Here is a 12,927-nt window from a genome sequence, read left to right as displayed (position 1 = left end):
CTGCTGAGAATTGAACTCAGGACCTCTGTAAGAGCTCCCAGTGCTCTTAACTGCTAAACCATCTCTCCAACCCTGTCATTTTTTAAAATAATGAATTTATAACTATGTTAAAAACTAAGAAATGCATATGAAGTTATTTAAAAACATGCCACCTAAAGTCTGATTACCATTTAGAACATGTCTATCCTGTTTTTTTAAAGGGTGAATTTGGAACAGATTTTTAAATGATTTTGTTATTTTAAATTCAATTAGTTAATTTATTTTCATTATCTCCTTCCATTCCCTCTCCCCACCTCCCCTCTCCCCTCAATCCACTCCTCCTCTATTTCTGTTCAGAAAGGGGCAGACCTCCCATGGGTATCAACAAAGCATGGCATAGCAAGTTGCAGTAAGACTAAGCACCTCCTCTTGTATTTAAATTATTTCTTGATATCAACTTAACATACTAGAAAGTCAGAGATCAATATTTGGGATTGCACTGGAGGAAGAAAGCAGAAATTTGAGTCAGGTTCCCTGTTGGTACAGAAAACATATTGAATAAAAAACAAAACAAAAACAAAAACAAAACAGGAAGAGGAAGAAGAAATGTGCTACCTCAACAGCAGCATGGGGAAAGGTGCTATGAGTACTGGGGACGTAATAGTTCTTCCTTTTAGCTCAGTGTTCTTGTGGGCAAAATGTACCCAGAACAAATGATACAAATGATCGTAACAAATTAAGTAGTATCATTTCATTATCTTCACTACCATCATTCATAATATCTAATAATATTATGATCTCCGATTTATAGATGAGGAATGCGTCATTTTGAGAGCTTAAAAGATTCAGCTAAGTTCTGACATTTGGCAAGTGGCAGAAGACAGATTCTAACTCTGATCAAACCTAATAGTGCTGACTGATAGCAACAATAGAGATGAGGCCTGTAAAAGTTTCCTTCCGGTGGTCACTATTGATTCATTTCTCCAAATCTCATTTGAGTCCACCAATGTTTATGTCAGAATTAATGACTTTGCTGTTTAAAGCAGTGTAAGTAAGGGCTTTAGCAAAGGCAGAGCCAAACACGTGAAAGACAATCAGGGATAGTGTGTATAGCATGCTACCAATAAACTAAAATAAATCAAAACAATTCTATGAGATCCTCATGCAGGAAAAGGGTGCCTTTTAATTTTCATCTATAAATATTTTGCTATGCATATTTATTAAAGAACCCTTAAAGACTGGGGCCATACCACAGTAATTGAGTGCTTGCTTAGCAACATGCAAGACCCAGTTTTCAAACCCCAGCATTGCAAGAAATAAAAATCCCAGCTCCAAATTCACCTTTTGCTTCAGTATGGTGGTTTATGTTTGTAACCCTTGTACTCAGAAGGCAGAAGCTCAGGACTATCACAAGTTTAAAATCAATCTGTGCTACATAGCGAAATCCTGTTTCAAAACCAAATACACACGCAGACACAGACACAGACAGACACACACACACACACACACACACACACACACACAAACACCTAAAATAACTGCATCAAACCAAATAAAACAATTCCTTAGCAACTATAATAAGCTCTATTTGATTGTCCATGCCTGTAATCCTAGGACTTTGGAGACTGACACAGTTGGATTATGATTTTGAGACTAGCTCTTCCTCAGCCAGCCCTTCCCCCCAAACAAGAGGAAAACAAGGGCTGGCAAGATGGCTCAGGGAATAAAGCTCTTGATATGCAAAGCTGACAACTTGAGTTTAATCCCTAGGACCAAAGTGACAGTGGAGGGAGAGCACAGACTTCACAAAGGTGTCCCTTGACCTCCGCATGCACAGTGTGCTCACCTCTGTCTGTTTCTTTTTCTCTCTCTCTGACACACATGAAATTAAAACAAAACAAGCAACAAAAATGAAAAAAAAGTAGAAACACCAAAAACCAAACCAAATCTACTTCAACAAACCTATGATAGTGTTAACACATCTGAAAAGTAGCTGATTAATAGTATCAAATCCACTGTTTTATCAATTGTCTGAAGTTCTGTGCCTGCTCAAATCTCATGAGTTAAAATATGAAGCATAGAAGGTCTGAGTGACATGTCTTTCATACTGTTATGTTAAAGTACACTACTATGGATGTATACTCTCAGATTCTTCTTTGTCATCTTTAAATAACACCTTTAATATATTCTATAACTTCTTGGTCACTCTTTAGGAACAGGGCTTCTTGGAGGAGACTGACATTCGGATTACTTTATCTAGGAGGACCATGTGAACTTCTTCCTTCCCCAAGTCTCTAATTATGCACTTCTCAGAGATTTCTCTAATACTGGAGTGGTCAGCATTGCTCATAATGTTTCAGTTGCAGGTGCAAAACATTTCAGTACAGGTTAATTAATATGTTCTTTTGAGTTCCTGATACATATCTTTTTTTTTTTTTGGTTTTTCGAGACAGGGTTTCTCTGTGCAGCTTTGCGCCTTTCCTGGGACTCACTTGGTAGCCCAGGCTGGCCTCGAACTCACAGAGATCCACCTGGCTCTGCCTCCCGAGTGCTGGGATTAAAGGCATGCGCCACCACCGCCCGGCCCTGATACATATCTTAATGATACTCAGCATTTCACTGGCTCAAACTCAGGGTCTTATATATTAGGCAAGTGCTCTACTACTGAGCTATACCCCTAGCTTATTTCTCTTAATTTAGAATTTGTGCTGATGTTTTTGAGAAATAGACTAGTGATTTCTGTTTCTTTCCTTGAATATGATTAGGATTTTTAAAATTTTCATATTATGCTTTGAACTTTTAGTTTGTTGCTTTGTTCTAGATCCTATATCAAAACTTATGTTTTTTTTTAAATTTACACATTAATAAGAAAATTCTGTATTGTAGTTCACTTATCTTTATCTTTAGTAGCAAATTTCTAGCTGTGGAGAAAAATGTTTCTTTCCTCCTCTGTATTATTTATAACTGCTGAATAACTACTAATTTGGAAGAATAATGAGTATAAAGTAGCCTGGTATTGCCAATGTCTTTTGAACAGAAATTGCATTTGCATTCATCCAGTGCTTAAAGAGTATGTGTTTTCAAAATTCTCTCCTTGTTTTCCTTGCATTATCTTTGACATGTGCCATTCAGTGTTAGTGATTTATCAGCATTCATTTCATAAATCTGGCTTGAATAATTTTGAGTATTGGCCTTAACTATCCAGTTACCAATGTGTCCTTTCAGGGATAATATCAAACTGTTAAACATTATATTACAAGACTTGATGTAAAAATTATGCAATGTATTATCATCTTTTTACTCACAATTATCTATGAATTAACTACATTTTCCCCTTAGATTTCTACATTTTGTATATTTTGGTTATCTCATGTCTTTTGAACGTTCATGATGTAGTGAATACAGTAACATTTGTTACATACCTTTAGAATATTTATTGCACAGAATAATTTCTCAATATATATTTATTGAATGAGTGAGTGAATGCTTGGTATTGTGCTTGCATATTTTACGTATGTGATTTGATTTATTCTGATAAAAAAAAACTAAGCAAAACATGGACTGTTTTCTACAATGTATAAATTATGAGTCATATTACCAGTTTTCTGGGAATTCTAGGAAGATCAAATGATAATTTAACAGTTCCTGGATGCTGTGTGTGCATATTTCCTGGGAAGAAATATAAACCAGCAATTCATCTCAGAGAGGACACCAATGACAGATCAAACTAAGGATTCTATCCAACTATACCTTGGTGAACCAATGAGTTGATTGGGCTTCCTTACAGATCGCAAATGAGGGGTTACTTGTTGGAGTGTGGGGCACACCTCCAAATAGCCACATCACTAAATGCCTCACCACAGAGTTAATGCCTTTCCCACAGCTGTATAGATGGTGTTTCCCCTTCAATCAACCTTCGACCTTCTATACATAGTGGGCCAGCTCCTTTCTGAGACCATGTGCAGCTTGGGGAGAATTACATATAACTAGGAAGGAGACACTAGAAAGAGTGGTAGGAATCTCAGTGAGGATCTGATGACGCTTCTCATCCCTTCCTTTTATATGAGGGAACATCAACAGGCTGGGTCTTGGGGGTTTCTTGTGGGTAACTCTAGTTACTCTGATTAAAATGGTAATGGCTAGTATGATCAGAGAACAATATTCCATAACAGTGACAAATACTATTTAATTCTTGTTATCGGGTATTATTTTTATCTAATGTTATGTGTAGACACTGAAGCACAGAGATTTCATTTTCCAAGTATACGGGAAGATTGGAACAATTTTCTGAACTTCATAACTGTTGTTCTAAATCTATTAACTTCCTTTGAAACTTGGTGTTCTTGTCAAAAAGCTTTACAAACATTATTGTACCTAGTATTCATGTATATTTAGAGAACTTTGAATGTTTCACATGTTTCTTACTTAGACTGTCTTTTTATTCTTTGGAAGATTATTTTCCTTCTTAAACTTGGTTGTTCATGGTCCTTTACAATTAACAAGTATCCTTATCCTCAGGCCATTTTCTACTGGAGCCTAAGTATTGTTTTAAATAACTTCAAAAATTCTTATTGACTCAGTATCATCTATTTATTTTGTAGTGCTAAGGATTAAACCTGAGGTCTCCCATACGCTAGGGAAGCACTCTACCACTGAGCCAGCCCCTGGGTAATTCTTAAAATATTTCCTTTTCTAATTTTTTTCTTACTAAGGAATTTAGTGCTTCTTTCTCCATCCTTCTTAATTATGGAAATCCTCAATTAATAATTTGTTTGATTTGAAATAAAAGAGACGAGAAGTATAAGATATAATATTTGTTTGTGATAGAAGTTCCGTCTATTTATTTGGAAGAAAACAGATTTAGTGAGTACACTGTTTGGGATGGCAGACTGGGGGGGGGATTGTTTGGGGATTTTTTTTGTCCAGTATTGGTGACCAAATCCAGGTCCTTACACTAGGCAAGTGCTCTATATTGAGTTAAACCTCCACCTTTTACCACTGTGTTTAATAAGTCATTTTTACTTGCTAATTTCTCAGTATAAAGTTCAGCTTAAGCCCTGTTCTTTCTGTGATTCATGTACAAGATGACTGCAATTTCTCTTAGCATAATCGTTTAAATGAACCCTCTATGGCCACACAGCCACCCCAAGGAACTGCGTTTCTTCCCTGTGTTCTTTTTCAAAGTATAGCCTATGGCAGATCAATTTTCTGATGGCAGAGAATTCTCTGAGACTGTGTGGTACATTGTTCAAATTCACAAAGATGTGACTAATGCTCACAAAATGTTGAAAGTGATGATAAGGGGACATGCCAAAGCATTCTGGTTCATTTCTCCAGTAACTTCATCGAGTATTAGTAAAAGGATTCAAATGCCTCTTTGGGAGAGGAACAGATAGTGGAAATGGGAGCAGCAGCTTAAAGGGCCTAAATAGATGGGGTTAGATTATGGAGGCCCCAAGATACCTCATAAATGACTTTCAGCTTTCCTTGGCCTCTACATTAAACATCTCTCTAAGTTGTAAGAAGAAATTCCTAAACCCCATGATTGATTGGCTTCAAATTCCCAGCATTAAGTCGTCAGAATTCCATTTAAACCAAAACCTGTATTTCAAAAAATACTTTATAAGATTGTTTGATGATCAAAGCGTTTTTATCATCCAATACTGACGTGATGAGAAGAAACTGGACATATTTTGGAGTTCTTGGAACAACTTCAAAGAGTAATAGAACAGACTGTGGCGAGCTCTTCTTCCATGTTTGGAAGGCAGCACATTGGCTGAGACTTGCTGTAAGGAGAAGCTCCCTTGAAAACATCTAAGGTCTTTTCCTACTTTGGGCTTCTAAAGGTTAGCAGAATTCATGTCTGCCTCATTCCCACTACTGTACTCATTTTCTCCCCAATGTTTCTATTAGTATACTAGCATGGAAAGACGATTCCTGAGGCATTTGTAGTAAGTTTCTTAGTCACTTGCCTTCTAATCCTCCCAAGAGCTGTTTCTGTTCATCTTGAAAGGAGCCCTTTCATCCCCATCTCACATTTTTTTGTTTGTTTTTGTTTTGCAGACCGAGAAGACGAAGCAATCTGAGAGATTTGGGGGCAGAGCCCAAGCAATCTCCAGTTAGCCTGGTACCTCTTCGCTAAAATTTTTGGTACCCAAAGCAGCGGACCCTGGATTTAGCATCCTTCCTTGGATCCTTGGTTTTCTTTAAACAAACGTTGAGCACGTTCCAACGTCCTCTGTGTGCGCGCGACACCTCCTAGCCACTGGCCCGGGGTTCCTTCCCACCATCTCTCTCGCCCCCCCTCCCACCACCCCCAGCCTGCGCATGCGTCCTAAGAACCCCCTCCACTCGCGGCCCAGACTCCGAGTATTGTCGGGGGCTATTCTCTCTCCCAGGAACATGGCGGCGAGTCAGGGAGGCGGTGGGAACAGTGGGGGCGGCGGTTGTGGTGGAGGTGGAAGCAGCGGTGGCAGTGGCGCGGCTGGAGGAGGAGGTGGCGGTGGAGGAGGAGGTGGCGGGGCCGGGGCGGGAGGAGGTGGCGGCTGTGGCGGGACCGTGGCGGTGCCCATCCCGGTCCCGACTCTTTTCGGTCAGCCGTTCCCCAATGGGCCGCAGTGGCACCCGGGGAGCTTGCAGCCTCAGCACACGGTGAGGAGCCTGGACCGGGCCCTGGAGGAGGCGGGGAACTCTGGCATCCTGAGCCTCAGTGGCAGGAAACTCAGAGACTTCCCAGGCAGCGGCTACGACCTGACGGACACCACCCAAGCAGGTGACAGGCTGGGGGGAGGGGAAGCGGGGCCTGCAAGGAGGATGGGGAGTGGGTGGCTGCGTGGCTGCCTTGTTGGACTCTGCTGGGCCGGCGCGCGGAGGCGGCGGGAGTCCTGGAATCCTAGCAGCCTCCTCTGACTGTGAGGGGCAATGCAGGCAGCGGAAAAGAGGGGCGCCAGTAGCCCAGGGATGATGGAGAAGCTGGCTGGGATGTTAGGGGCATTATTGTTAAAAGAGTGTTGCACCCAGGCAGAAGGGACTTATTGACACCTTTCTTAATGCACTTCTTTCAACTCTTGGTCCTAGCTTTCTCCACCTCAACCGTGAGTAGGTGGGAGGGAGTGAGGGGAGTTGGGAACAGACAATGCAGAAAATCATAATCTCTACATATTCCTTGAAGGCATCCATGCCTGCAAGAATGGCATAGTCCTTTTCAGAGTAAGGCTTGCTGTTTGTGTGTGTGTTCTTATGGTGGATTTGTTTAATCATCTTAGGATGTTTTTGTCTCTTTTTTTTTTCTTACCTATGCCTTACAGAGTGAGTTTTATTTTATTTTATTTTATTTTCATTTTCCTGGTGTTGAGAGGTGATGGTGGTTAGATTAGTGTTTGTTCCACTAGCAAATTAAAACGTCAGTCACTTAAGTGTTTGGTTACTGGATGAAAGGTAGTCCATTTTGGGGGTGATGTTGGTTTTGATTTTTATAGCAGAAAACTAAAAAAAAAATGAATGGGGATTTTTGAGAAAAAAATCTATCTCTTATGGAGTTGATGGTTAATGGATTATCCTGTACTCTGTGTTAGTCTTTGTTGTGGCTGGCATTTGGTTGTTGTTGCTGTGAATTCACTCTCCTTCTAATGCAGTGCTGCTCATTTTTAGCTTTGTTCAGGTTTGCTGAAAGTTTTATTTTCTTTTCACAGTCTTTTTTGTTTTTTGTTTATGTGTTCCATCTACTCTGCTGAAATAAATTATGCACCAAAATATTTGAATTGATGTAGTGATTTTGAAGCAACATAGTAAATTCATGCATAATGAGAAGTAGTAAACAACTTTATTTATAAAGAAGACAATTTTAGTGCTTTTAGTTTCTAGACACCGAATCAAGATATGTGTACTGGCAAAGGATGGCAAAAAGAGGAAAAATTTAAAATTGAAGCTTCCTATTCAGTAGTTGTCTTAGGCAGTATCCAAAGAACTATGAATGCATAATCAATACCTGATTTTATATTGTGGGAAACAGGTTTGACTGTTTACACCTTTACTCAGAACAGATTTCCCAAACACTCTATTCACAGACTCATGGCTACATATTGGCAAGATATGCTCCTTGGTGTGTGCTCAAAAGCTTCAAGAAAAAATGGCTCCAGGATGCATCATTGTTGGGATTTTTTTCGAGTGCTGTTCTTTATAACCTGTACCTGCAGGACAAACTTTAAGGATCCTAGCTAGACATTTCAGGCTGTTACTATCTGGCCCCAGGTTAATTATTGCAACCTTATCTCCACAAATGTTCCTACCTTCTCTTCCAACTAGGAAAGCTTCCAGCCCCTCAAATATATATTTTGTGTAATTCTGCCTCATCATTGTATGAGGCTATCTTCATGCCTGAGACTTTCCAAGAATCTTTTTCCATAATCCATAGCAGTCTTCAGTTTCTTTGAATTCCCAGGGTACTTATTGACTTTACTACTTATTTGACAGTGCTGGCTTTATTTTCCTTTTATGTTTTGCCTTACTCTCCCTGAGGATATGAAAAGCAACTTTAAAGGCATATATTTGTTCAGTGTTCCCATTCTATATTGCTTTTACTGTATAACGATGTTTATCACAAACATGACCATCATTTTTTGCAGGTATGACCATTTGCTTTTAAGCCTTCCTTCAGTTGTTTTTCTGAGGCAAGCTTCAGCACAACACAGAGCCTTATTTGTTCTTGGTAAACAGTTAACTCACCATAATCTTTTTATTGGTGGTGGTGCAGTGTTTTGCACATGCCATTCAAGAACTCTAAATACCCAGATCCCTCCCATGTTAATCTTTACTAGTGTCTATATTGTTTATCGTTTGGAGTGTATACTTGTGTGTGTGCCATTGCACACGTGTGTGAGGGTGCATATGTAAATGCATACATGAGTGTGGAGGACAGTGGTCAACCTAAGATGCAGTCCTTTTTTTTTTTTTTTTTTTTTTTCTGACAGGGTCTCTCACTGCTCTGGAGTTGTTAAGTAGGCTAGGCTGGCCGGTTTGAGAACACTGAGAATTCATCTCCAGCACTGGGGTTACAAATAAACAACCATGCCCAGCTTTTTTCTTTCTTATGTGGATTCTGCGGATTAAACTTAAGATACTCCTGCTTGCCTCACAAACACACTACCTACCAAGGAAGGTGTGTTTTTTGTTTGTGGGTTTTCTTCCTTTTCTTTTTCATTCTCTCCCTGCTTTCTCCTTTGTGTGTGATACCCATTTGCACAAACATACACATATGAATGCAAGCACATGGGTGCCATGGCCAGTGTGTGGTTATCTGAGGAGTACCTTGTGTATCAATTCTACCTTAAGATAGGCTCTCCTGGCCTCTGAGCTCCCAGGGACTCTGCTGTCTCTTTCTCCCACCTCCCTAAAGGAGTGCTGGGATTACAAATACCTGAGCTACTCTGTCTGCCCTTTACAAAGTTTCTGGGGGTCTGGACTCCAGTTGTCATGCTGTTGACAAGACTTTCCCCACTGTCATTTCCCCTACACTTCCGAGCCACTGTTTTGAGACATTGTCTGTATTTCGGGCTAGCACTCAATTCACTGTGAATCCCAGGTTGGCCTTGAACTTGAGATAATCCTCTCGACTCAATCTCACCTGATTACAGGTATGAACAACCACTTGATAGGATTTCTTAAAATAACTCAGCTTTATTATAAGCTAGGATACACATCTTAAGGAGAATACACAGATTTTTCTCTTTCTCAGTTTGGGTTATTTTGCTTAATATTATCCTCTCCAAGCCTGTCCATTTGCCTGCAGATTTCATTTTTCTGAACAGCCGAATAACATTCTATTGTGTGTACCACATTTTCATTATCTATTTATTTGTAATCGTACATCTAGGTTGGTTCCTTTTCATTGCTGTTGTAAGTACAGCAGCTGTAAACATGGACATGGAACTCCCTACGTGCTCCAGAGTCCTTTGAGTATATATGCCCAGGAGTGGTATAGCTGGGTCATATGGTTATTTGTTTGTTTGTTTTGTGTTAATTTTTGAGGAAATTCCAAGCTATTCTCCATAGTTCCTGTATTAATTTGAATTTTACCAGGAGTGAGTAAGGATTACTCTCCCCACCCCCACAACCCCATCTTCTCCAACATTTGTTGTTAGATTTCTGGATGATAGCCATTCTGACTAGGGTAAGGTGAAGTCTGAAAGTAGTTTTAATTTGCATTTGCCCAGTGACTACAGATGTTAAAAACTTTGAGAAATACATGCTATTTGTGTTTCTTCTTTTACAAAAAGTATCTGTTGATTTTCTTACCCCATTTGTTGATTATCAGTTTTATTTCCTAGACTATAATGTGTATGTGTATATATGTTAACTGATGTAAGTATGGGTAGAGTTGTAACATTTAGAAAGGCGACAAAGGCTAATATTAGATGATGAGGAAGGATGGAATGCAGGTAAAAGAACACATGAGTCATGAAAGAGCTTATAAACACATTTCTCTTTCCTGGCTTCAAGTCCACCGTAGTTTTGTAATTTTTTTTTTTTTTTGCGATGGACAAGTGAATAAAAATGTAATTGATGGTAAAAGTATAAAACCCTAAGTGAAGCTCTGTCACATTAGAATGACCAGTTCAACTGTATGGCAGTTCACTGAAATGAACAGGGTTTGGGACTGGGCAAGTGTTAGAATGGCATATTTAAACCAGTTGCGTTTATAAAAAATGTTTTTATTTGTGAGTTAATTAGAACAAAGTAGTTTTATTTAAAAGTAGATTTAATAAAATGACAAATTAAAAAAGAAAAGAAAAGCCAATCACTTAATATTTTTGTCATTTAAATGTATATTCTTTTTGAGACCATATCAAGATCAGGTAAATAGATTTTGTGATATTCTCTTTTTCATTTAAATGAGGTATCAGTACATGAGTCACTTGTCCTTTGTTTTGACACAATGTATCCATGAAGTATTTAGAAGCAATATTTTTGAGTACAGATATCATGTTCATTTTATGTAAATGAAAGTGGGCACCTCAGATATGAAGAAAACTGAGCATGTTTGGAGGCTATGCATGCACACATACACATGCATATACATACAGGAACACACTATCTTTTTCAGAATAATTCTGTTTGATGGCATTGTTACACTGTATTTACAATGAGGCTTAGTGGGTTAATGTTTCAGAACCAAATTGATTATTTAGACAAGCATGAGGTGGTTTATTGGATGGAGAAGAGATCTGAAGAAGGGAAAAAGCAGAGATGCTATTCTGCTAATTAAGTGGTGGTTGGAAAATGAGCTAAAAATAGCAGAGATGATATTCTGCTAATTAAGCGATGGTTGCAAAATGAGCTAAAACAACATTGACCTAAGGGAAATCGACAAGTTTCAAAAGAAGAAGGAAGGGAGGGCTTTCTACATCATTTTACCGTCCCTCATACATACATAAGGTGAAATAGACCAGTGTTTCCTGCCTTGGCTAGACATTAAAATCCCAAGGGAGGGTTTTTTTAAAATTTTTTTTTTTATGCCAAGAACTTACCCCAGACCAATTAAATCAGGGTCTCAGTGCCTAAGAGACTTAAACAAAATCTTCCCAGGTGATTCCAATGTACAGTCTAGGTCATATAAGTGTAAATGCTTTCTGTTTGAGTGAATGAAAATATAGACAGAAATTTAGTGATTAACCTAAGGTTCAAAACCCAAATTAGGAAGTGTTCAAGATGTAGCGCCATGTTATTTTGTATCTGTTTATCATAGTGTATATGATAGGAGCTTACTGGGAACCTACAATTTTCTTGGCTATCCCTGGCTTAGAGCTCATCCAGTTTGTAAACTTTGCACAGTTTCTCCAAAATCTGTAGTCACAGAGCCTTGCTGTCTCTAATAGGTTTGCCAAGAGGGGAAAATGGAGAGAAGACAGCTGTTGGCAGAGTGTATCTTTGGTGTCTTTTTACGTTTTTTCTGCATTTATGGTGTCTATTCTTCGCTTATCACCTCTGTCCCTTTTCTCAGTTCTCTTTTCAACTTCAGGTTCACTTTCCTCCTTCACTGGGATGGAGCTGAAAGCTAAATGATTATGACCACCTCTTGAGAAGATTACCATTTAAGAGGAGTTTGCACCCTTAGATGAAATCAGTTGGTGGTTTATCCTCATGACCTTTTTGAGTATATCCACTTTCTCAACTTTCCTTCATAAAAATTCTCACCCACAAAAGGATATACAAAGAGTGATCCAAAAATTGTTATCCTGTTTTAGGAAGGGCACTCATTCTCTGTGTAAAGTCTTCTTTCAGGTGCCCTGCTTATAGACATGGTATGAGCTATGGTGGTATTTTATTTGTACTGAAATGTGATTTTAATTGTATGTTAATAAATAAAGTTGTCCAGGGGTCAGAGCTATTAGAGCCATAGCAAGAGCGTGGCGGTGGTGGCGCACGCCTTTAATACCAGCACTTGGTAGACAGAGCTAGGTAGATCTCTGTGTGTTCAAGGATACAGCCAACATTTGAGACACACGCCTTTAATCTCAATACCATAGAGGACCTGGAGGGCTGTACATACAGGCAGTGACGAAGCAGTCATGTGTTTGGGTTTACAACAAATAAGAAGGCAAAACAGACAGTCTATATAAAGATGAACAGACAAGAAGTAGCCCCCTTTTTCGGAGAGCTCTCTTGGCTGAAGCAGGAAGGGTAAGGCTCTTAGTTCTGACCTCTTGGCTTTCTTCTCTGAATCGGCTCTGTGTTTCTTATTTAATAAGACGGTTGGTTACATCTACAATGAGCTTTTTGGAGACTGTGATAATTTGTTGCCTTAAAATGAATTTCTTGAGCCAGGAAGTGGTGGCACATGCCTTTAAACCCAGCACTAGGGAGGCAGAGGAAGGTATATTTCTGAGTTCAAGGCCAGCCTGGTCTACAGAGTGAGTTCCAGGACAGCCAGGGCTACACAGGTAAACCCTG

General features: G+C 39.3%; 1 protein-coding gene across 3 annotated transcripts in view; it reads left to right on the top strand.

Annotated features, from left to right (window-relative positions):
- The first annotated feature begins 6,366 nt into the window (after positions 1-6,366).
- The window catches only part of Lrch2 (leucine rich repeats and calponin homology domain containing 2), a 92,724-nt gene continuing 86,163 nt past the window's right edge, over positions 6,367-12,927 (top strand). For all 3 annotated transcript variants that reach the window (XM_059250888.1, XM_059250885.1, XM_059250886.1), the window contains exon 1: positions 6,367-6,751. In XM_059250888.1, coding sequence (XP_059106871.1) covers positions 6,382-6,751 — 370 coding nt within the window. In that variant the 5' untranslated portion in view covers positions 6,367-6,381. The remainder of the gene's footprint in view (positions 6,752-12,927) is intronic.

This window comes from Peromyscus eremicus, chromosome X (assembly GCF_949786415.1).
Source record: "Peromyscus eremicus chromosome X, PerEre_H2_v1, whole genome shotgun sequence".
Taxonomy (NCBI): Eukaryota; Metazoa; Chordata; class Mammalia; order Rodentia; family Cricetidae; genus Peromyscus; species Peromyscus eremicus.
This window is presented reverse-complemented; position numbering and strand designations above follow the sequence as displayed.